The 26,831-nt window shown below is 48.0% G+C and overlaps 1 protein-coding gene across 1 annotated transcript in view; it reads left to right on the top strand.

Moving 5' to 3' along the window:
* The window catches only part of SARNP (SAP domain containing ribonucleoprotein), a 738,339-nt gene that overhangs the window by 371,996 nt on the left and 339,512 nt on the right, over nt 1-26,831 (top strand). Inside the window, exon 7 of the mRNA XM_078686447.1 lies at nt 5,850-5,878. Within this exon, the coding sequence (XP_078542573.1) occupies nt 5,850-5,878 (29 nt within the window). The remainder of the gene's footprint in view (nt 1-5,849; nt 5,879-26,831) is intronic.

Here is a 26,831-nt window from a genome sequence, read left to right as displayed (position 1 = left end):
CCTGTCGACAATACTGAAATTTAGAAAGGGACACTTTATTCCCTTTGTGAGCCAAATGATGCAGCAACTTAACTGTGGCCTCCTTACAACCTTCCTCCGTATCGGAGGCCACTAGGATATCATCCACATACTGGATGATAGAATTTCCTGCGGGCAAACTTAATTCATCAAGTACAGTCTTTAAAGCTTGGCTATAAATGCTAGGACTCTCTGTATAGCCTTGGGGTGCGCGTGTAAATCTAAAGCTTCGGCCAGCTAATGAGAATCCGAAGATAGGTCTGCTATCAGGATGGATTGGAATACTAAAGAACGCATTTTTTAAATCTATTACCGAGAAATATTGGGCAGTAGGGGGAATCATTGTCAAAATGGCAGTAATGTCAGGTACCACCGGATATTGCGGGGCTACAATTTTGTTTACCTCTCTAAGGTCAATTACAAAACGATAGGTATCTTTATAATCCAGGGCACCATCAATGGGGGTTTTCTTCAGAATCCGCAAAATCGGACTATTACAGACATTGGCAGCTGTTTCTTCTACCACCCCCCGTTTTACGAGGTCACGAATGATGAGCAACAAGGCCTGTTCACCTTCTGGTGAAATTTTATACTGCGGAATGCGGGACAGCTGGGCATTTGGTTTCAAGGTTATTGACACGGGAGCTATTCTTAGCAAGCCAACATCAGTGTCTCCTGTGGCCCATAGTGTAGAAGGGACTGTAGAAAATTCAGGAGGGAGATTCTCATTTTTGGCAAAATACTGGGTTGCATTTAAAGGGGGTTTTTGCATTGTGAGATAGACACCATCAGGGGAACAATAAATACGCGCATGCAATCTTTTCAAGATATCTAGTCCTAAAAGATTTTCTCCACAATTGGAGGGCAAAAGGAAAGGTGATTGTATAGAAATGGGACCCACAGTAAAAGACAGAGGCTTCGATACGGGCTTACCACAGGTATTCCAGAGAATCCTACCGAAACATTATTTTGGCCAGACAGAGCAGCCCCTGGGACCAACGTATGGGCAACCGAACTATTCATTGCCCCAGTATCCAATAAAACATTTCCTGACGCTCCCAATAGTTCTCCTTTAACATAAGGTCCCTCTTGGTCGACTGGTACTGTAATATGGCCCCCGCTCTGTCCTTGGCTATCTCATGCATAATCTTGTCCGTCTTACCCACCATCCCCGTAGGTCTCATTGTAATACTGTCGATTCTGGGGATTGTCAAAATAATTCTTCAGAGAATCCTCATGTTGCATTTCTTCCCTTCGCATACTATTTCGGTCTATATTTCCTCGACCTCTTCCTCGTCCTCTAACAGGACCATTCCTGGCTAGCAGCAGAGGGCAATCTGCCCTCCAATGTCCTTCCTGTATACAGTATGAACTTTGGTTTATGCCAATATTCGGGGGACCTCCTCTACCCCTCCCTGTCATTGCACCCCTCAGGAATGAGCCTCGTACTCCTCGTCCAGTATTTTGTCCTCTACTAACTTGTTGCAACAAAACTCTAGTCTTCAAATCCTTAGTCTTCTTTTCTGACTTTTCCTTGCTCTCATTTTCTCGATGTTCATAATATTGAGCCATACTGGGAATTACTGACGGGGCAGCCATAGTCCATGTGCTCTCTGCTGTTTAGAGACGGGACATAACTTCGGGGAGCAAGTTTGTAACAAACCTATTCACAAATAACCGTATCCCACCTTCCGTGGATAGGTCCTGCCCACTAAAGTCAATAAAGACTTTCTCAAATCTGGTAAAGAAATCTGACACGCTTTCTTCCTTCTTCTGTTTACAGGCCGTCAATTTGTCCCAATCAACTTTTCTAGGAGGGAGGAGAGTTTTCATATCCGCAATGATTTTATCTGGTACTGCTAGTACCTCGTCTGTAGGTTTCTCTCCAGGCTTTCGTTCCTTGTCCCAAGCTTATAATTGGTCCCATGTCCCTCCTAATTCGGGAACATGGTCTGTGTCATGTATTTGTCTCCAGATGTCTACCGGAATCAAAAGACCAAAAAATAGTTCAATATCGGGTATTGTCATAATAGCAGAATTTGCGGCCTCGGCTAATTCTTTATAGTAGGCAGTGGGATTCTTACGTGGGTCGGGGAGCTGAGCTTTTAGAGTGAGAACCTCGCTTCATTTCCAAGGGGTATAAACCCATTGTTCCTGAAGCCGAGCATCCACACGAGCCCTAGTTACCACGTTATTGGCATCTTTTATTTCTAGTGTTTCGGGGTAAAAGAGGGGGTGCACTTCTCTCATGGGGTGCTCCCCAATCAGCATACTTTCGGTGCATGCGTTCACGATAATGTACCAGATTTTCCACATTCTGATATACCTCGTCAGCCTGTAATTGGAATTTATGGGCTCGATCTCTTATATCACGCAGTATCTGAGGAGGAAATCCTTCCTCAAAAACCTGTTTCCATAGTGTAATCAATCGAATCGCCACATTTTCCAAAGCCAGTTGCTGTGCAACTGGTTCAAAATCTTTCATGGTACTCCAAATCTCTTTCAAAGTGTAAATAGCATTTCGCATCCACTGGGATGCCTGAATTACTATAGCTTTTCTTTCCTCCACCCCCATCAGCGACCTCGTATATACTCGCTGATCGCTTGGGTCAGACCTGAGGCGCTTGGGTGTGGTATCCAGGCAAGCCGTATATCGGGGATCTATAGTGGTCTGATTCGGAGGGGCGAGAAATACAGGGTGCGAAGGGGAAGGAACAGCCGCGTCCGGCTGTAAGGATATCAAGGGTGAGGTAGTCTGTCGGAGAGTGGGAGGGGGAAGTAATGCACTCCGCACTGACCTGTCAGCAGGGGCTGTGGCAACCGTTCCCGCCGGTGCTCTAACAACCGACGCTGCTCCAAGTTGATCCGCCCGTACCAACGGTACGGCGGGATATAAGCCCTGAGGGGCATAAGGAGGAGGTGGTCTGGCTTCTTATAAATCCTCTAATTCGTCTCCAGTATCAGGTCCGGCTACATAACTTTTGTCTGTTTCTAAACGGAACTGTCTATCCATTTGTACAATATTTTCCTCCACCTTTGCTTTGTCATAAGCCACAGCTTTCTGCGTAACCGTCTGTCCTGATTTAAGTCTTCCTAATTTCTCTTCCTTTATCCGTCGTCGTTTTGCCTCCTTCAACCATAGGTTCAAAGAGTCAAACATCGACTGGCGGCTTTTCTTCATAAAAAGCTTATTCTGGATTTAATTAATCTTTTTCTCATCAAACGACCCCGTTAGAGGCCATTGCAAGTCAGAATTGTTTTTTGTATATTTGTGCCAGAGTGTATTAAATACAATTGGTTGGAGACCGTGTTTCACATACATATCGAAACTGGGGCTGCCCTCAGGAGGGGCGGGCTGTCTTTCTTCCAACCTTGCACCTCGCCGACAGCAGCACCCAAAACATATTTTACTAAAACAAGGCATTTCAATAGACTCCATTCTACTCGCATACTCCAAAAACCATTCACTATCGGACGCGTCCTTCTCACCACTCACACTCTCATATTTCCGCCACCATAAAGTGCTGTAAAGTGTCGCAAGGCCGTTACTAGTTCTTATGCAAATTACGTCTTCAAAATACGAACAGAGCCCGCCGACTCCTGTTCGGGGAATCGATTCAAAAGAATTCCGGACCAACAAAATTCAACCAAACAGGAGCAGTCACCAGACTGTTCTGAGATCACCTGATAGGCGAACCACGAACCCTCTTACAGGCCATCCCATGGTCCTGTTCTGGTTGAGCCAGGCATCTGGGCACGTAGCTCCAGAACCCTAGCTTACCCAGTTGCTCCCAGGGCTTTCCCGAAGAGGATTCGGCCGAGCGAGTAACGCCGTACTAAGGCACCAGGTGTAGTCTCAAGTTTTCACCATACAAGTCCGTGGGGTATCTACCCGCGCAGCCCCTTCGCCGCAACGGTAGATCCCCAGATTCTCTCGTGGTCCGGCTTCCCCGGCCACCTTCAAAAGCAGTTAACCGCTACCAAAGAAACACTTCTTCCAAGTATTTCATATCCAATACAATCAAAATTCACTCAGGTCGATTTCGAGTTCTCCACTGCCGACTCCTAAACAGACCGACAGTCTGTTCTTGTCTCTCGGGTTAAGCCCGCAGGATTCCGGCGTAGGGTCTTCAGCAGCTGGGAGGGATACTGGGCTCGAGAGTGGAGATACTTGTTTTCGTACCACAAACGGGTGTCTCAAATCAGGATCCTATTTCTGTCCACCCAGTCGGCCAGAACTCCTCCCTGTCCCTCTAACTCCTGTTTACAGGAGGGGACGACCCTATCGCGGAGTCCCGGCGGAGTCGCCAACTGAAGGACCCAAAATTATACTAATGGACTATACCCACCAATAGCCCATATATCTTATCCATAAATAATAAGTCAGTCGGCAATGGAGAAGGTTCAATCGTTTATTCCATAATACAAACCCTGACAGGGCAGCCTCAGTCTGCACGACCCTCAGAGGTGCACAGAGGAGACTAACTTCACACAAGTAATACAAGCATATATACGTTTTACACATAGCATGATGTCACCTTAGAAGGAAAGATACAGTTTGTCAGCCAACAGGAAGACCCATATAAGGCACAATTGATTGCTAGTAGCACGGCCGAAGCAATTCCGGGGGCAGGTCAGTAAGGTGCCTCCCTTTCTATCTGAAGCTCGGGGAAGACAAGAACGAGCTCTACTAGAATGTGCGCATCCCACAGAAAGGGCAGGTGTGACCTTGAGTTTCCCTGAGCTACAAACTAACGAGTGGAGCAGACCGCTAAGTCTGCCATCATGGTTTCGTGCAGAAAGCCTAATCACGTGATTTCAGGGAAACAGTACTAGACACAGAGAAACGAAAGAACATGGCTCAGGTCACACCAATAGGCTTGAGCGAGCAGGTAGTGAATTGTTCCTAACCAGAATAATACAACGTGAATCATACTATGCTAACGCAAGGTTATAAGGTTATATTGTATATACTAGGCCAATAACATGTATCTATTGTATTTATATCCCATCAATTCTCCTATATATGCTTGGTATATTCTGTCCCTATCCTGCTCTCCCCTATGCCTGGTGAGCTCTGTATTATTAGATAATGTTTGCTCCTTTGACTTAGTAGATTGACTACGGTTGGGAAGGGGTTATGCATTCGACTGTGCTTAGTTTATTCTGTTTGTTGGTGAGTATGTTCTCCCTTTTGCTTGATACTTTAAATGTATTTGCATTGCATGGACTTTCTTTGTTGGGATGATGCACCTGGTAAATTTTTTGATGGTGGAGATTATGCGCTCCCCTTTGGTTGGTATATTCTGTGAAGTTGTGGAGTGTTATTCCTTGTACTTGGGAACATTCTCTTGTTCTTGGCCAGCCTGGAGTCCACTGTACGTGCTTCATTCTCTGAGGTCATGGAGCTTGTTCTCACTGTGAGCTTGGACCATTGTGTGAATTTGGTCAGAGTTGCGTCCCCTTTGCTTGACAGACGCAACCCAGAGTCCTTACTTTGGTCAATGAGTTTCTCTTGCATGATGCCTTAGAGTCATGCCCTGTTTTAACCTCTCACCATTTGCGGTAACTGAAGAAGGTAAATGTACCCTTAGTGCTACCATTTTCACCATTGAGGCATTTTCTTTAATATGTGTTCTGTGAACTGACATTTCTGAGATCTCTGTAGTGTTTTATGTAGCAGACAAGCACACTGTTTTTGGGCCATGCCTCGCTGTATTTCATGTAATTTGTAACATGTGTACCACTTCAATTTGGGATGTTGTCTACTCCAGAGTTAATACACTGCAATTTATGGAATGTAATGTGACTTGTCTTTCTACCCCATGCAGGTTTGGAATATCTTCTGCTTCACCAAAAGGTAACAGTAGAAACTTCTGAGGGCAGTAAACTGTGTGTTGGGGGGGGGAGGAGTACTGTTAGTCAAATGTGCCCCACTTTAGCAGTCTTCAGAGAGATTTGGTGCTTGATCTCGCACTTGCTAAAGAAATTCACCCATAGGAAACACGTTTATAGATATCTCTACCTCTGTACACTTGAAGTTTCACTTTTATTTCCTGCAAGATGCCCATCTACACCTAAAGCCTTTTTCTCAAGTTTTGTTGGAAGTTTACCCATGTCTGTTGAAGGTTTTCTTAAATATTGCAGATGGTCCTTTCCCCTTTTAATGGGGAGAATAACTGTGCAAAAATGCATTTTTAAGGCACTAGATGCTATGGTGTGTAAATGTGAATTCAGTGACCATTGAAATACTGTTGAAAGTGGGTCCCTGATTTTTAGGTCGAGCTAGAGTGCGCATGCGTAGCATGCGTCTAGCTCGACAACTATTGTTCTCCGTCTCCTGGGAATCTGAGACAGGGTTCGGACACGCGCGCCGATTGCAGCTCGTGGGCGCGCACGCCCAGGCTGGCGCCGTGCACATATCCTATCTCAGATTCCCAGGAAGTCAGCCATGCCGCCATGCCTCTCTGTCGCGCGCGCACACATACACACAGCCACACTCACACACACACACACATACACACACACACAGGCAGGCACACACACGCACGCACACACACTGCATACACACACGTCCACACGCGCACCCCCCCCTCTCCTTACCTCATCTCTGTACTCCAGGTCCTGTGGCAGCACGATGCGGGGCTCTCCCCTTAGGCAAGCCCCGCCGTGCTATCCGCTGCTCTTCAGCTGGGCCCCCTCCTGGGACCCAGGACTTCGGCTCGCGCACTTCGCTTTGGCTCCGGGCTCGCGAATGGCGCATGTTGCGCGGGCAGCCCCCGCCCTCCCACGTCTCCTCGCAGCCCAAATACTCTCTGCCCAGTGCTTTTAAAACATTGCCATGCGATTGGCTGAGAGAGCACTTGTCAGTTTCCCATTGGATGTCGATCCTGTGACGCTTGTACTGAGGTTTACGATTGAGCGAGATTGGAGTTTTTACGATTTTCATTGGCTATGTGGCTCCAAAGGTTGCACGTCCCTGCAGTCTTCTACCAGTGGGTTGGTCCACTTGAGAGGTTGATTCTTATTGGGCCACTGCATCTGCTTTGCATGCCTGAGAACACCGGCGCCTGGGCCCGAGCCGAGCAAGTAACCTGCAGTGATCGTCATCGTGATCTGTCTGTGCAGGTGAGTAGACTCGTCCCTTAGGGGCACTATGTTTTGAGATCAGTTTCACCAGCTGCGTTTTCATTTCCGCAGTCTGCCCAGGAAAGGCATTTGGTCAGTACCAGGTGAGGGGGGGAGAAAAGAACAGAACCAGGGAATTTGGTCTACCCTGTCAAAGCCGGCAGTAGCCTTATCCGCTTTGATTTTAACCCTTACTTGTCCGTCCTTTCCCGCTGCGTTTTTGTGTGCCACATGAAATGCCTTCTGCTTGTACCTGATGAGGTGAAGAATAGAAAAGAGCAGAACAGGGAGTTTGGATTACTCGTTCAAAACTGTAAATAGCCGTGGTCTTTCCTTTTAAAGTTGTGTACCAGTGCGACAAACGTAAGAATGAAATAATGCACTCCACTGCTAAGTAGACATATGGCGCATCATGTCACTATGTCAAATGTATCAACATCAGTGTTGCCTTGTAAATATGTCACTGCTTACTTTTTCTGTATTCTTGTAAAACCAGTATGTTTTCTTGTCCCTGGTGGCATATTTTATTTTACAAATTACTGCACCTATTGGAGGGAGCGACACAGCCAGACCTCATGCCCCTGATGCCTTTCTGACAGCAAGCCATTCTGCTCCCCTCAAACGTCATGAATGACCTCTCCACCTAACATAGATGGGAGCAGTGGTACGGTCACTTTTTTCATAAGTTACAACCCTTTTGCAGAAGTTGCATCAATGCGGTGCATTTGTTTAAATGTGATATGTGCGTCACCTGATACTAGATGAAGTAAAGATGGTTTTCCTCTTCTTCTTGCTGTACTTTATTTTATTCAACCCTAAGATAAAGAAGTGCATTTTTGTTCACTTTTTTCATAACACAAGTTCAATGGGAAGTCTTGATTGTATATGCGGAAAATCTTTACATGCCATTTCGATTTTGTTACTGAGCACACAAGTGGAACAACAGAGTCCTGACTGAAACTTACAAAGGGAACTAAACCACCTTTAACCCTGTTTAGCTTTACTCACAAGTTAATTCCTCTCTAACTTTCTTCCTCCTTGTTCGCTCCTCTCTTAGGTAACTGTCCTCTTAACTCGCATCGCTTCCCACTAATCCCTTTAGGTCACTCACACAACCATCCGCGCCCACAACAACTCCGAGCCATTAACTCGCGTTTTGTACAGATACACCCAAATATATATTTGAAATAGAAAAATTACGCATAACTACACCCCTGTCTCTACACCCATCTCTCTCTCTCTCTCTCTCTCTCTCTCTCTATCTCTCTCTCTCTCTACACACCCCTATCTCTCTACACCCCTCTCTCTACACCCCTCTCTCTACACCCCTCTCTTTACACCCCTCTCTACACACCTCTCTCTGCACACCCCTATCTCTCTACACCCCTCTACACCCCTCTCTACACCCCTCTTTCTCTGCACCCCTCTTTCTCAGCACCCCTCTTTCTCTGCACCCCTCTTTCTCTGCACCCCTCTTTCTCTGCACCCCTCTTTCTCTGCACCCCTCTTTCTCTGCACCCCTCTTTCTCTGCACCCCTCTTTCTCTGCACCCCTCTCTCTACACCCCTCTCTCTCTACACCCCTTTCTCTCTACACCCCTCTCTCTCTACACCCCTTTCTCTCTACACCCCTTTCTCTCTACACCCCTTTCTCTCTACACCCCTTTCTCTCTACACCCCTTTCTCTCTACACCCCTTTCTCTCTACACCCCTTTCTCTCTACACCCCTTTATCCAGTATTATGGGTGTCTTTCATAGATTCACATGCCTGAATCATTCCCCGTCGTCGAGATGGGAGCCCCGGTAATAGAAAAGTAATGTCCTATAGACATACATAGAGAAAAATAGGCCTAAGGGCCTTGCCTTAGTAGCCTATCTATGTCCTTTTGTAAAAAGGACCAAATTTCCAAAGGTAGCCAATCAGCTACCACCTCCCTCTAGAACCTTCCTGCCAGGAGCCTCAGTCTCTCAGATTTTCTACCGCACGTTGTGCTAGGGAGTCCCCACCTGAGCTCTCCTCAGGTTTCTTCAAATTCTCTACTTTTCTTCAAAAAACTTGGATTATACTTCAACTATGGCTGAACAACAGAAAAAAGGACTCTTCAGAGCTTGTTCTTCTTGTGGCAAGAAGAGACTGCACGTCGACGACAAGCATGAGACTTGCCTCTACCCTGACCACACAGTAAAGGACTACAGGGTATGTAGAACATTCTCTACCAAAACACTTAAGGATAGAGAAGGCAGACTGCTCCTCTGGTTAAACAGACTCAAAACCAGAGATGATGAGGTGCTCTCCTCGGAGGGCAGTGAAATGGCTTCAGTTTCCTCAAAACTGTCCTTAAAAAGGCCAAGGGAGGCTTCCCCTGGCCATCCAGACGTCCCTCACAAAAAGACTACTTCAAAGTCTTCTGAGGCAAGATCTGACACGTCTGTGAAGGATGCTGCAACCTTCAGAAAGCCATCGCAGTCCTCGTCGTCTACTTCCATGACATTCTCTTCAAGAAAAACGAACTATGTTTCCACATCGACGACGACAGTCTCGACGACGGTGGCATCGTCAGCCTTGACTTCAACGACGACGACCACCCACTCGTCGACGACGGGTAAGCCAATATCGTCGATTGTACTTATTAAAAAACAGCAATCGTTTGTCAAAACTCCGTCGTCATCACCGTCGACGTCGACAAAACAGAAAACACCGACATCGTCGACGAGAATTCAGTCGACGTCCACCGCATCGTCGACGAAGACACCGACGACGGTAGGAGCACCGCCGACGACAAATGCACCGTCGACTACTACGCCGCCGCCGACAAAACTGCCGTCGACGACCACATCGACGACGGCGAAAGTACCGTCGACGACCGCATCGACGACGGCGAAGGCACCGTCGACGATCGCGTCGACGAAGACATCGTCGACAGCCGCACCGTCGACGACCGCCACGTCGACGACAGCTTCATCGGCGAAGGGACACTCGACGCTTGAAAAACGATCGACGTCGATACCGTCGACGACCTCGTCGACGACGACATCATCGACGCCATGGAAAAAAGCAGAGTTAATTCCATCAAAAAAGGTCACCAAACTCCCTATTACGCCCGAATTGACATCACCCAGTAGGGTTCAATCACTGCTTCCTTCTCACATACTACAAGCTGACGAATCAGATGATGAACAATTCGAACAAGCTACTAGCCCGTCAGATCTCAATGTCAAATGCCAGAGTACTGACGATGACGGAGATGATGTTATTTTTACGGAAGAAACTGTTCGGGCTCAGGTACATACTCAAGTCACTCCAATGATCGTATTGCCGGCTGAGATAGTTAATGATCTTCAATTCCTGATCACAGACTATAAAAAGCGATTCCCAGAATCGTCGGCGACACCTTCACATGACAATTCTCAAGAATCTTCCAAACAGCAAAGATCACCAAGGGCAAGACCAGCGCCTTTGGTTATTCCTCAAGACAATGAACAGGTTCACAACATACAATCCTCTGATGATGACGACGAACCTCCTGAGGAAGGTGAGGTTAGAGATGACCTCTCTGAAAACAGAGATGATGAGGATTACGTTGCTCATTCTCCGGCCACACCGGAACCCAGCACATCACTCTCCACCAGTGGATATCGGTGGATTCCACAATTTAATAGAGAGCGGCCACTAGATTTCACATGGCAATGGAAACAAAAGTAACGGATTGTTTCTTGTATGACTTCAAAGACCCCATAAGGAAGGAGGCACGGTCCATTCCCATAATAGAACATATCTGGGAACAGGGGCTACAACTCATGCAAACTCCTGCATCTGTTTCAATAGTAGTCCCTAGACTGGACAAAAAATATAGAGCTCCGTCAACGGCACCCACTTGTTTTAATTCACATCCAAAACCAGATTCGGTCGTCACTCAAGCCGCCCAGAAGAACTCCAGAAACCCATCCTCGCCACTGTCAGCACCACCAGACAAAGAGGGCAGGAAATTGGATGGCATAGGCAAACGCTTCTCCACAACGTCAGCCATGACGGTCAAAGTGGCCAACGCCATTGCTCTGCTGGGCAGATACAATAGGCAACTATGGGAAGATATTGCTCCATATCTCACGCACGTGCCTGACGACTTGAAAGATGAGGTCCAGGCACTCCTTCATGAAGGTCAAATGTCAGCATCAGAAATCATAGATTCAGCTGTCGATGTCGCCATGACAGGCTTCAGACAGCTTGCAGGCGCCGCAGTTTTGCGCAGACAAGGATGGCTCAAAGCGACGTCCTTCAGGCAAGAGGTACAAACCAAAGTTGTAGATATGCCCTATGACGGACAACAACTATTTGGAGCTAAAATAGATGAAGCCTTGCAGACGATTAAGAAAGACACCGATACTGCAAGGGCCCTCGGGACTTTACAATTCAGAAACCAGTCCTTTCGAGGGCACAGAGGAAGAGGACAATCCACATACAGAGGATCCTATCAAGGCAAATCCACATACTCATATAATCAAAATTGCTCACAATATCCGCAGCGACAGCAACAACAAAGTCGTCAGACCCCCTACGGGAGACAGAACTTCAGGGGCAAATCGCAAAAGAAAACGGCTGGCGGAAGACAATGACCATTTCCCGCAGCCAGTCCCCCCACCATCCTGTCCGCTCAAAATTGGTGGCAAGCTGACACATTTCCTCCAAAATTGGAAAATGATTACGACGGATCGGTGGGTACTACAATTGATTCAACACGGTCACACCTTGGAATTCAACTCCATCCCACCGTTAACCCCTCCTCACAAACATCATCACAAACACCTTCGTATGTTACTGAAGGAAATCTCTTCCATGATAAAAAAGGGAGCAATAGAGCGAGTCCCATCAGCTCAAAAGGGAAAGGGATTTTATTCCCGCTTCTTTTTAATCCAACAGAAAAAGAAGAAATGGAGGCCAATTCTAGATCTCAGGGCGCTCAATGCCTTCCTGAAAAGCCAATCGTTTCGAATGGTGACTATCCAGGAAATCCTAGGCTCCCTGGAGGAAGGAGACTTTATGACATCTTTGGACCTGCAAGATGCATATTACCATGTCCCAATACACAGACGACACGAAAAATTCCTACGATTCGAAGTAGCAGGTCTCCACTACCAATTTTGTGTCCTCCCATTTGGCCTCAAATCAGCGCCTCGCATTTTTACAAAGTGCCTGGCTCCTGTGGCAGCTTACCTGAGACAACAGAATCACCAGGTCTTCCCCTACCTGGACGACTGGCTGGTGAAAGCACCGTCTCTCACCGACGCGCAGCTGTCTTCCAACGCCTGTCTCGATATTTTCCGGAAACTAGGTTTGACTCTCAACTTCGAAAAATCTACTTTACAACCCACCAGGATAATAACATTTCTGGGGGCCACTATAAACACCATTTCCTCCAAAGCTTTCCCGTCTCTGGAAAGAAAAAACAAACTGATGACTCTAGCTACCGCAATATCTTCAAAACCAACCATCAAAGTAAGGATTTTCAAATCTCTTCTAGGGATGATGTCTTCCTGCATTCTACTCATCCCTCACTGTCGGCTCAGAATGCGCCCCCTTCAGGAGGCCCTGACCAAACAGTGGACCCAATGTACAGATTCCTTCGAGGATCACATTGTCGTCACTCGACAAATATCCGAGACGCTGGGTTGGTGGATGAAGCTCAAGAACCTATCCAAAGGTCTCACGTTCTTGTTACCAGAAACTCCACACGTCATAACGACGGACGCATCTCTCGAAGGATGGGGTGCAGTCCTTCAAGACTTACAAATCAGCGGCAGATGGTCGGAGCAAGAGAAGGCTCTGCATATCAACCTCCTAGAACTACGTGCAGTCCTTCACTCCCTACAGGCATTCCTCCCTCGCATCAAAAATTCAGCAGTGCTAGTGAGGACGGACAACACGACCACAATGCACTACTTAAACAAGCAGGGAGGGACACGCTCGCTGACGATGTCTCGCGAATCACAAAAAATTTGGAACTGGCTACTGCTCAACAACATCACATTAACATCAGAGTATGTCCCAGGAAAAGACAACGTCATAGCAGACGCTCTCAGCAGACAGAGGTCAATGTCCCACGAATGGGAACTGAACCAACAAGTTCTAGACAACATCTTCTCGACATGGGGAAAACCACAAATAGACCTCTTCGCCACCAAGGAGAACAAAAAATGCCACAGCTTCGCAAGTTGGCATCCCCAACAGGGGTCATTAGGAAATGCATTTTCCATCGCATGGCGCAACGTGTTTGCGTACGCATTTCCGCCATTTCCCCTGATAAGCAGAGTCATCCGGAAGATGAAAATGGAGCATTGCACATTGATTCTCATTGCCCCATACTGGCCGAGACAACATTGGTTCGCGGACCTCCGTCGCCTCTCAGTCCGTCCATCAATCCAACTGCCTCAACATCCCTCTCTACTCTCGATGTCCAAAGGCCAGATACTCCACCCGAATCTGAAATCTCTCAGATTATCGGCTTGGCTCCTGAGTACCGAGAATTCGGTCACCTAAGCATCCCGCAGGAGTGCAAGGAAGTCCTAGCTAAAGCAAGAGCAGTTAGCACGAACAAAACTTATTCCTTGAAATGGAAACGATTTTGTATTTGGTGTAAAGACAACAATATACACCCTTTCAGGATCACTCCAGAGCAGATACTGCCTTATCTCCTGCATCTGGCCCAAACAGGTCTTGCGCATGCTTCCATCAGGGTACACCTGGCAGCAATCTCACGCCTCATTAGGTCTTCAAAAGGCCCTTCACTATGGTCCAACAGACTGATAAAACAGTTTCTTAAAGGGCTTTACAGATCTTTCCCTAGACCAAGACGAATACCACCAACGTGGCATCTGAATATTGTACTCAATCAATTAATGAAACATCCATTTGAACCTATCCATAGGGCTGAAATCAAATACATTTCCTGGAAAACTGCACTTCTTTTAGCTTTAACATCAGCCAGAAGAGTCAGTGAGTTGCAAGCTCTTTCGATACAGGATCCTTTCTTGCAATTTCGAGAGGACAGAGTCATATTGAGAACCAACCCCCGTTTCATTCCTAAAGTCCCCTCGGACTTCCATCTCAATGAACCACTTGTGCTTCGCTCATTCTTCCCGAACCCAGGCACAGTGGCGGAAAGATCTCTTCACTCTTTGGACATTAAGAGATGTCTAAAATTTTACCTGGACAAAACGAAAGCTTTCAGAAAGACCAAACAACTTTTCGTTGCCTTCAGCAGGCCGAGAAAAGGCATGCCACTCTCCAAACAATCCATTTCCAGATGGATATCGGCAACAATTGCATTTTGTCATGACAAAGCCGGACGTCCATTACATTCCTCAGTCCGAGCACATTCCACGAGAGCTGTGTCCACATCGGCAGCACTATTCGCTGGTGTACCGATTCTGGACATCTGCAGAGCGGCCACCTGGAATTCGCCGCACACCTTTACCAGACACTACTGCCTGGACACGGAACTGATGCAGGATGCAGCTGTGGGCCAAGCTGTACTTCGCCATCTCTTCCAGTAAGATGAGCCTTCCTACTTCCCACCGTCCTGCAATGGTATGCACATTTATTTACTTTACTCTTTATATTACTGATGGTATCTAGTCACATGATATGTATTATCTCAGACTGTTATATTCCATCGCATATGTGCATAATGTATTGCTTGCTATTCTGATTCAGGCATGTGAATCTATGAAAGACACCCATAATACTGGATAAGAAATGTGTTACTTACCTGTAACAGCAGTTATCCAGTATTGGTGTCTTTCATAGATTCACATGCAACCCTCCCACCTCCCCAGGAAGGACTCATCTCTCACTACAGAGCATATGTTACGTCTACCTAGCTTGGTGCGTACGAAAATCTGAGAGACTGAGGCTCCTGGCAGGAAGGTTCTAGAGGGAGGTGGTAGCTGATTGGCTACCTTTGGAAATTTGGTCCTTTTTACAAAAGGACATAGATAGGCTACTAAGGCAAGGCCCTTAGGCCTATTTTTCTCTATGTATGTCTATAGGACATTACTTTTCTATTACCGGGGCTCCCATCTCGACGACGGGGAATGATTCAGGCATGTGAATCTATGAAAGACACCAATACTGGATAACTGCTGTTACAGGTAAGTAACGCATTTCTTCTCTCTACACCCTTTCTCTCTACACCCCTTCTCTCTACACCCCTTTCTCTCTACACCCCTTCTCTCTCTACACCCCTTTCTCTCTACACCCCTTCTCTCTCTACACCCCTTCTCTCTCTACACAACCCTATCTCTCTACACCCCTCTCTCTACACCCCTCTCTCTACACACCCCTATCTCTCTACACCCCTCTCTCTGCACCCCTCTCTCTGCACCTCTCTCTCTGCACCTCTCTCTGCACCTCTCTCTGCACCTCTCTCTGCACCCTCTCTCTCTGCACCCCTCTCTCTCTGCACCCCTTTCTCTCTGCACCCCTTTCTCTCTGCACCCCTTTCTCTCTGCACCCCTTTCTCTCTGCACCCCTTTCTCTCTGCACCCCTTTCTCTCTGCACCCCTTTCTCTCTGTTCTCTCTACACCCCTTTCTCTCTACACCCCTTTCTCTCTACACCCCTTTCTCTCTACACCCCTCTCTCTCTACACCCCTCTCTCTCTACACCCCTCTCTCTACACCCCTTCTCTCCCTCCACACCCCTCTCTCTCACACCCCCCTATCTCTCTACACCCCCCTATCTACACCCCCTCTCTACACCCCTCTCTCTACACCCCTCTCTCTACACCCCTCTCTACACCCCTACACCCCTCTCTCTCACCCCTCTCTCTAAACCCCTCTCCTACACACATCTCTCTACACCCCTCTCTCTACACCCCTCTCTCTACACCCCTCTCTCTACACCCCTCTCTCTACACCCCCTCTCTCTACACCCCTCTCACTACACCCCTCTCTCACTACACCCCTCTCTCACTACACCCCTCTCTACACCCCTTCTCTCTCTCTCTACACACCCCTATCTCTCTACACCCCCTATCTCTACACCCCCATCTCTACACCCCCTATCTCTACACCCCTATCTCTACACCCCCTATCTCTACACCCCCTATCTCTACACCCCCTACTCTTCACCCCCCTATCTCTACACCCCCTATCTCTACACCCCTCTCTCAACACCCTCTCTCTACACCCTCTCTCTACACCCCTCTCTCTACACCCTCTCTACACCCTCTCTCTACACCCCTCTCTCTACACCCTCTCTCTACACCCCCTATCTCTCTACACCCCCCTATCTCTCTACACCCCCTATCTACACCCCTCTCTCTACACCCCTCTCTCTACACCCCTCTCTACACCCCTCTCTCTACACCCCTCTCTCTACACCCCTCTCTCTACACCCCTCTCTCTACACCCCTCTCTCTACACCCCTCTCTCTACACCCCTCTCTCTACACCCCTCTCTCTACACCCCTCTCTCTACACCCCTCTCTCTACACCCCTCTCTACACCCCTCTCTCTACACCCCTCTCTACACCCCTCTCTCTACACCCCTCCTCTCACTACACCCCTCTCTACACCCCTTCTCTCTCTCTCTCTACACACCCCTACTCTCACCCTATCACACCCCTATCTCTACACCCCTATCTCTACACCCCCTATCTCTACACCCCCTATCTCTACACCCCCTATCTCTACACCCCCTATCTCTACACCCCCTCTCTCTACACCCCTCTCTCTACACCCCCTCTCTCTACACCCCTCTCTCTACACCCCTCTCTACACCCCTCTCTCTACACCCCTCTCTACACCCTCTCTCTACACCCCTCTCTCTACACCCCTCTCTCTACACCCCTCTCTCTACACCCCTCTCTCTACACCCCTCTCTCTACACCCCTCTCTCTACACCCCTCTCTCTACCCCCTCTCTCTACACCCCTCTCTCTACACCCTCTCTCTACACCCCTCTCTCTACACCCCTCTCTCTACACCCCTCTCTCTCTACACCCCTCTCTCTCTACACCCTCTCTCTCTACACCCCTCTCTCTACACCCCTCTCTCTACACCCTCTCTCTATACCCTCTCTCTCTACACCCCTCTCTCTCTACACCCCTCTCTCTCTACACCCCTCTCTCTCTACACCCCTCTTCTCTACACCCCTCTCTCTCTACACCCTCTCTCTCTCTACACCCCTCTCTCTCTCTACACCCTCCTCTCTCTACACCCCTCTCTCTCTCTACACCCCTCTCTCTCTCTACACCCCTCTCTCTCTCTACACCCTCTCTCTCTCTACACCCCTCTCTCTCTACACCCCTCTCTCTCTACACCCTCTCTCTCTACACCCCCTCTCTCTACACCCCTCTCTCTACACCCTCTCTCTACACCCTCTCTCTACACCCTCTCTCTACACCCCTCTCTCTACACCCCTCTCTCTACACCCCTCTCTCTACACCCCTCTCTCTACACCTCTCTCTCTCTACACCCTCTCTCTCTCTACACCCTCTCTCTCTCTACACCCCTCTCTCTCTACACCCCTCTCACTCTATCTGTCTATCTATCGCCCTCACTCTATCTGTCTATCTATCGCCCTCACTCTATCGCCCTCACTCTATCTATCTATCGCCCTCGCTCTATCTATCTATCGCCCTCGCTCTATCTATCTATCTATTGCCCTCGCTCTATCTATCTGTCGCCCTCGCTCTATCTATCGCCCTCGCTCTATCGCCCTCGCTCTATCTATTGCCCTCGCTCTATCTATTGCCCTCACTCTATCGCCCTCACTCTATCACCCACCCTCACTCTATCCCCCTCACTCTATCACCCCCTCACTCTATCTATCGCCCTCACTCTATCTACCTTTTGCACTCACTCTATCTATCTTTCTATCTATCGCCCTCACTCTATCAATCTGTCTATCGCCATCACTCTATCTATCTATTGATTGCCCTCACTATATCTATCTGTCTATCTATCACCCTCTATCTATTTATCTATCGCCCTCTATCTATCTATCGCCCTCACTTTATCTATCGCCCTCCCTCTATCTATCTGTCACCCTCACTTTATCTATATATCGCACTCGCACTTTCTATCTGTCGCATCACCACAGCATCATTCAGCACCACCACAGCATCACTCAGGGGCACCACAACATTCACTCTGCGCCACCACAGCAACAATCTGTGCAACCATTCAACAACAACTGCTTCAAATATGTTCTCTCAATGTTTCAAGCTTTATTACAAATGTCACAAAAAGTGTTAATATTTCACTTCTGTTCCTGGATTTTCGTCACAATAAAATACACTGTACATAATCTTCACAAAAGTTATTTACCAAAGTTTAAGCTATTGCCATTATAAATTACAATAACTTTTATTTACGTATTAATCATAAAAAAAGCCATTGTTATTTGTAATATCAATACATTAAGTCACGTAATACAACACATATTGCATTACAAATGCTATAGGTGTCACATTTGCGAAAGTTAAAACTATTGGCATTGTAAATGACAAAGCTATTAATTTAGCTATTTTCAAAACCAACACATAAATACAAAATGTGTCATTTAGAATACCAATAGCTCAAACTTTCCTAATGCGAGACCTATTGCATTGCAAATGCTTGTTGGAATATGCTGCGTGTCTTCCCCTTGTGGACACATCAGTATTTAATGAAAAATAGAGAAAGCCATGTGGACAAAGGTTTTACACATAGCATGTAAGGTGGAGCAATTAACCCACTAGACCTGCTGCTGACCGCAGCGGTAAAAATGGTCCTAGCCAATTGGAAAGACACAATTAAGACCTCATTCAAAGGCTGGTTCAACTGGATTACGCACCTCAGAGGTGTGGACAACATTGCTCTATAGAACTCACCCTGGAAACCAGCAACCAGAGGGATGTGGAAATCACTCGACACATACCTAGACTTCTACGAACCCCCATGAAGCCAATTAGTCCCGACAGCACACCCCCCTGACCCCTTTAAGTGCGGTAAAAAGAATATAACTGAGCTCAATCAATATTGCCCTACGGATCGGTTGGACTGACGTGTCTCCTTATCTCGCCATAAGCAGAAGCCAATTAGTCCCGACAGCACACCCCCCTGACCCCTTTAAGTGCGGTAAAAAGAATATAACTGAGCTCAATCAATATTGCCCTACGGATCGGTTGGACTGACGTGTCTCCTTATCTCGCCATAAGCAAGCCAGTGATGTGGCGGCTTGGTTAGGCGTTTATAAGTCTCACAATTACAGAGCCTTTCTTGTGTCCTTCTTTTACCCCTTTCTCTCCTGCTTTTTTCTTTCTTTTTTCTTTTTCTTACTAAACCACGTCAGGTGGGGTTAGCTAAGCATATGTTTCAAAGTGACTGTTCACACTGTTGTATAAACTACGATTGGCTAACCTTGTAACAGAAATGCTAATGTCTTGTCTATAAAAATTAATAAAATACTTTGAAATAAAAACAAGCATTTACAATGCAATAGGTCTCACATTAATTAAGTTTGAGCTATTGGCATTGCTAAATATTGCAACACCAATTGCAACAAAAGTCTATAAATTGTAGGCCAAAAAAGTCTTTATTTTGTAGCAATGGTGGCATGCTGCGCTTTAGATTAATATGTTTAAAAGTAAAGTGCACCACTGACGGCTGGTGGTGTGTGTGAGCCTGGTGGAAGCGTGCATTGACGGCAGGTGGTGTTTGTGCCCGGTGAAAGCGTGCACTGACAGCTGGTGGTGTTTGTGCCCGGTGAAAGCGTGCACTGACGACTGATGGTGTCTGTGCCTGGTGAAAGTGTGCACTGACGGCGTGGTTGTGTGTGGTTTTGTGTGGTTGTGTGTGTGTGTGTGTGTGGTTGTGTGTGTTTGGTTGTGTGTGTGTTTGGTTGGTTGTGTGTGTGTTTGGTTGTGGTGGTGTGTGTGCCCGTGGTTGTGTGCATGTGTGTGTGTGGGTGTGGGTGGTTGTGTGTGCACACGCTGCACTATTGATAGGTACACCCCTGCCACTCCGATGTGTACTCACAGCACATGGGTAAATGCAGCAGCCCAGACGCACTTCTATGCCATGTGGTGCCTCCAAGGGCTTGTGTACATGTATACTTTAAGCATTAACCGTTCGGAGTCGCATTCTACACCTTCAAGCGTACGGATTGGCGGATAAGCGCAGTCGCTGGGCCTGTATAGTTTTTTCTGTGCAGCACAGATAAAGAAACCTGCCTCTAATTTGTACCAGTTCACTCTGCCCTTCATGTTGGAGCAGTATACTAACTTATGACCAGGAGTCAAAGTACATGTAAAAAAGTGATCCTGAGAAGAGAGGGGAGGAGTTCAGTGAGGGTGGTGACAGGGTCAGACAAGAAGCTGAACTAGAAGTGCGCGGCCGCGCTCGTAAAAAAAAAAACGAAGATCAAAGAAGCCGCGACAGCTGTGCATGACACGCGCGCTCAGCCAGAGTGGTTTCTGATGCAAACACGCTGGAAGTATCTGAGGCGGTTTAGCTCGTGAAATGTTAGGCATCACGCACCTCTTGACAGCTGCTTAGACTCACACAGAATACTAACGGGTGACTTAAGAAACAATGACCTGCAGCACTTTGCTATCGAAGGCGCTTGGCAGAAGTGGCAGGTGTGAAAAGGAGGCGGAAGGCAAATGGAGCCTGTGCTTTCAAGGAGCCGGGTATCTCTCATGGCACTCACATTCACACCTCTGATGTATTCTATCCTTCCAACAACTCAAGGGGGCTGGGTACACTGACACAGTATGCTGCAACTGTCCAAAATTAAATTAGTTTGCCGTCAAACCACTGTTTCAAAAAAACAGTTTGGCCTGCACAGTTTTAATTCAGGAAGGGAGTGCAAGTTTTATGTTTTCACTGGCCTGTCTGTGCAAATGTCAGAGTAAAATTGCGCTGAATTGGGCAAAAGTTGTGTCATCTCTCATGGGAAGGTTTTGAAAACGGACAGCCTTCTAGGAAACCCTGCTGTTAATAGTTCAAGCCTAAACTTGCCAGTCAGAGCCGCCACACCAGATGTCCAAACTCAAGGGGGCGCTATTTGCCAGATACCTGCATTGTCATTGAGGAAAGTGCGAGGACGCCGTCACTGGGCCTGTATTGTTTTTTTCTGTGCAGCACAGATGAAGAAAACGGACTCTAATTTGTTCCCGTTCGCTCTGCCCTTCATGTTGGAGCAGTATACTAACTTGTGACCAGGAGTCAAAGAACATGGAAAAAACAAGAGGTATTCTTGAGTCGTAGAAGTGAGCACTAGCAGTGGTCAATCCTGGGTAAAATAAGTGACTGGGGCACAATTTTGAGGTCATCTGACATAAGAAAGGGTATACTCTTTCCAAGGATCCGTGGATACTGAAAACGAGAGGCCAGAGCCTTGGTGCCCTGCCGGAAAGGTAAGGGAGCCCTCCAAAGTCACCCCTTCGGCATTAAACGGACAGGAGCAGTCGCTCAGCATTGACAGATATTTGCGACTGTCTCTTGGGCGCGCTCTTCAGCGAATCTCCCTTTTAGCTCTGGTCCCAACTCCTCCTCATGCTCATTCACTCCTGGTAGGAATCACTCATAATGAGGGCACTCGGCTGGCTGGCTTAACAACCCGAGACACCCATTTCCACAGGTTCACTGCAATGAGCGTCTGGGTCTGGCATGAATGTGTGACAGGCAGGCGCATACAACGTACCCCACAATGAATGCCTGGAGGCGGGAGGGTGGGTGTGGGGGGGAGCAACACACGCTAAGAGGAGAAACACACATGACCAATGCATGCTCACGGAAGACATTAGGACATGCGTATCCCCGGAGTCTTTCCAGGCAATGTCGACAAAAGGCTGCTGCAGTTACATAAATGCCCACACAAATGTTTTATGAATATCTAAAAGGGAAAACAAATCAAATTCTTTCAGAGAAAGGCCACTTGAGATCTTGTGGCAGGGAGCCCGAGTGCCTCAGAACGGCCAATGAAATAACACCACACAAGGGAAGCCAGGAGCATAACCCCTACACCCCCCCCCGCGCCCACAAGTCGCCCTCCCCCTCCAATGGCTTCCTCACAGAAACAGGCCGATGCACTCACTTTAGATGTCAGGTTCAATCCCTGTAGCCAAAGAATATACTGCATTGAGTTGGCTCATATATGTACAGCACGTTGAAGCTTCAAGACAATTAACTTTCTCACTTAACTGTTGCTCCTTTGGAATAAGTACATTCTTGAGATTGAGAATATTAAAGTAAAACGTGTAGGGCCCTTACTAACGACAACAGCGTGAAAGTCTATTACAACAGTAAGTCAGTCTATTGTCAGTAACATATGGAACACTAAAATAAACTAAGTATACCCTTTGTGTAAGTCCATAGCCAACGTATGCAAAGCAACACAAGTTAACCTTAGTTAAAGCAGAAGAAAGCCTACAATTGCGGACTGGAGGAGGGGTCGTGGCCCAATTTTACTGTGAAGATTAAAGACGCAGGGTAAACTAAAGAGCAGATAGTAACAGGATGACCAGTAAAGAGAGAAGGAAAAGTACAAGACCGAGAGTAGGAGGGAGAGATGTGAGAAAAGAGAGACCAAGTAGAGATTTGTATTAAAGCTGGGCACGAACACACGAAGCAAGAGAAAGCTCTGCTCCATAAACAAGAGGTGGGAGAGAGGAGTTGTGATCACTTTCGCAGCTGCTTTGATGTTCAGTGGCCGAGCGACTCACTGTGAACATCAAAGCTGCTGCGAAAGTGATCACGCAGGCTGACAAATGGTGCGCGTGCCCGGTGCACATGCACTGTACCCGATCCTCCTGCAGCCTTTGGGAGCACTTTTAAAAGCCCCTTACTTAATATACCGCAGAGCATCGCTTACGCGCTAGATAGGCGAGACCTAAAAAGAGAACATTGTTACAGAGTGGGTACGCATAGATCAGATGGAGGAGGGATTAAGCCTTGGTAGTGACTCATGACACAGAAACTGAGTGTTTAAGACACTCATTGGTAAACACAATTATATGTGCAAAGAGCTGAAAGGAAGGAAAGGGCACCAGAGAAACTAATGCTGTCATTACTGGAAAAATGGACATCCAATGATACCCAAAGCGAAGTGATTTGAGTGTTACCTGTAAGGTTTCTCTACCCACTATGCACTTGGGTATTCAACGAAGACATTAAACAGAATTATCTGAAAGAGACCATTAGTTATACATTCCTTACCTTAGAATTACCCCCAGGCGTCAGACTGGATCCGGAGAATGTTTTCTGTCGCAGTACCCCTGCGCGTCGGTAGGTGGTATCGGTCGACTCTGTGTCCGTCGTCGGCATCATGGTCGCTGGGATGACGTTACAGTGTCTACTTAGATGCTGCTGATGTCAGTTCTTCATTTTTCTGCGCCAGCCAGCGCAGATCTGGAGAGAAGTTTGCCCCTTAATAATTTTTTGACTAACCTTTTTTCGACTTTTGTCAACATCTTTTTGAACATCTTTTTGAGACTTCGATTCCTGGTAGCACGAGGAATGCCCCATCGTCGGACCCGCTTCTAGCCTTTACTCCTGTCATAAATTGATGTCCGTCACGGATCCGCACCTCATGTGCCTTTAGTGCTTGGAGTGTGACCACGACCCGAAGTGGTGCTCTGACTGTCGGGCGATTAATCCGAAGTCTTTGCAGGAGCGGTCCCGAAAGCTCTTGAAGGCCCAGCAGTCCGCTCCATATCATTCGATGTCCCGGTCGAGATGAAGGTCTCAGACCCGTAGCCACCACCACTCGTCATCTAAGTCTAAGCACCCCTGGGGTAAGTGGAAGCACAAGAAGAAGCCGAAGAAGCATCATTGCTCTTCGCCTTCTCCCCGTCCATGGGCTGACGCGAAGTGGGACCCCGAGTGTTGTCACTCTCCAGCTCTGTCTTCGGAGCCCGCTTCTGGAACGGCTCTGTGCTTCCCTCCCTTTCCCAGAGCCGGAGCATCCCCTGCCCAGCTTCGAGCTTTTTACGAAGCGCTGCATAGCATTTTTGGGCAGCCCAATTCAGCCGGCTCGCCTTCGGGCCCCTTTGACTCGACTGGGGCCCTGGGCCTTCGATGCTGACGGCTCTGGCTCCAGAGGGCCCGAGGATCCATGCCTGGATCCGGATCGACGCTGGTCGCCCTCACGGTACCTTCCCGGTGCAGATTCAAGTGAAGATGCCCCTGGCATCGATTGTGCCCCCAACCGCCATCTACCCCTAGCCTCACCCCTGACTTGAACATGGCGCCGGAACGATGTCGCTCAATGTCGGTACTGGCACCGGAGGGTACTTTCGTAACGCTGTTCATTTCTTGCATTCCCTATCGCCCTGTGCGTCAGCCAGAGGAGGGTGAGGAAGACTGGGAGGGGTCTGCAGAACCTTTAGCTGAACAGCTTGAAGAGCTGGGCTGGCGAGGGAAAGTTGGTGATGCCAGTGGTTTGGACACTTCCCCAGAACTTGGCATGCTCTCCTCCCCTACCGTGGCTACGGAAGAGGGAGCTACGTATGCAGTGGTGTTGGGTAGGGCGGCTGAAGCCTTGAGCCTGGAGCTCTCTACGGTGACAGTCAGGACTAACCTCCTGACAGAGGTACTTCAGCCAGCAGCGGCCTCTTCGGGGCCCCTGCTGCCTTTTTAGAATTAAATCAATCTTTATTGGCAGAGCACTTAACAAAAGCAAAACAGAGCAAGCCGCCTACAACCCTATTGGGCCGGCCGCAATGATGAAACCAATGGTCAGTGCAAGCAGCAACTCTTGAGTGCAGAATACTGAATAGAGGTTCCACAGCAAGCCGCCTACAACCCATCATGGGCCGCCGGCCGCCTCAAACTAGCAGAGTGAGATGATCTATTGCCTATGTACTTCCAATAACCGGTAAAGTCAATAGTCATTGCAGTGCATCCCCCAAAAGATGCCCTCGTTTAAGATTAGCTGTTGAAACCTTTAAATTGCCATTATCAGACCTAAAACAACAGAAGATACCACAAAAATAAAACAACGACCACAAAAAACTCCACCCCGTCCGAGCGAGCCAAGAACCTAGGATTATTGCACTCAGGGAGAGAAATGGGGCTATAGTGACCGTGAGATGACACCAGTGGCTTCCTCCTGGTCGACTGGGATCAATCTCAATATGCGTAGATATTTCGGGCAAGTCAATTCCCGAAACTCACAGGAGAGGATGGATATAAAGGTAGCCCACATTTTAGTGTAAACTGATTTTTCTTCTTGGGTTGCCATCGACAATCATTCCTTACCAAGTAGAGTCCAGAACTGTTGAAGCCACTGCTGGTGCTCTGTGATTCTATCAGAATTCCAGCTGGACAGTAGCACTTGGTGGGCAGCTTTGAAGGCAAGGCCATCTGCCTACCCTCAATTGAGCAAAGCGGAAATGTTAATGCGTTGGGTAGATCTAGGAATGTATATGCAGGGAATCTGGGGATGGCAGTGTCAAAGGCCCGATCAACCTCATCCAAAATCCGCTCCCAGTATCCAGTAAGCTTCAGACAGTGCCACAAGAGGTGGAGTAATGTGCCAGTACTGCAACAGTCTCACCAGCACAGACGTCACTCTTGAGAGTTCCATTTCTGTATCCGGGAGGGAGTATAATACCAATAGGCAATGATTTTATAAGACATCTCTATGCCCCATGGTGTATGCTGTGTGGTGAGCTCTATAAAAATGTCATTCCATTCCTTATCTGACAGTGATAGGCCCAGATGCTCCTCCCCCCGCTTCTGGCCTGGAGATCTGCCTTTGTGCAAGCTCATTGTCAAGTGTGACTAAATTTCGGAGAAGATTATTTTATCGTCTTTCTTGAGGAAAAGCCACTCCTGCCCAGCCCTCACCCATGTCCTTCTGGGCACTTGGTCCAAGCCCTGCACAGGGGCTCGTGTGGACAGTATGATTGCCTGATGCCACCGCCCGGCCCCGGGCGACCCTCTTTTCCTCTCCCAACACCCGACCCGGGAGCTGGGTGGTCCAAGCCTCGTCTGCTAAAGGTGCATTCCCTACTACTCCCCCAGATAGGGATCCAAGAAGCTGGACCACCTTGGGAAGGAGATGTTTGCTTCCACCAGCTTAGTGTTGCGGTTGATGAACATCGCATGCCTCTTGGTCTATTATACCCATACAGTGTGGGATACAGTTGTGCAAGTACTGCCACAGTGCCCAGAGGAGGCCCAGGCCGTTCTCACCCTTTGAAGTTGCAGAGGATCGAGACGCAGCTAAATTCACCATTCTGTGTGGGCTGGATACCGCCGAGACTCTGGGCAGAACGGTTGAGGAGCTCTTGCTCAAGGCCATCGATCCTCCAGTCAGGCGGCCTCTTTAGGAGGATCTTCTGTCGCACCAACAGGGGCGGTTCTCCACCCGAAGCTGTCCAGCCTCCACCTCCTTGCATGGAGATTGAGCAGCGACAGTTGACAGCTATTGACCTTCCTCCTGAAGTCTGTAATGTCATCTTGGCAGCCAGGCGTCCCTCCACTAAAACAGTATACGCCTGTAGATGGAACAAATTTGTGGCATGATGCACCGCAAAGGCTGTGGATCTCCTTTCTGCCCCTCTGTCAGAGGTTCTCCTCTTAATTCTATCTTTGGCCCAGCAGGGCTCTGTTCTGGGCACTCTTAAAGACCACCGCTCAGCTATCTCTGCCTTTCTGCGCCTTCCTGATCAGCCCTCTCTTTTAAAATATTGG

This window comes from Lissotriton helveticus, chromosome 1_1, assembly GCF_964261635.1.
Source record: "Lissotriton helveticus chromosome 1_1, aLisHel1.1, whole genome shotgun sequence".
Classification (NCBI taxonomy): domain Eukaryota; kingdom Metazoa; phylum Chordata; class Amphibia; order Caudata; family Salamandridae; genus Lissotriton; species Lissotriton helveticus.
The sequence above is the reverse complement of the archived record's forward strand: the minus strand, read 5'-3'. Positions and strand labels throughout refer to the sequence as shown.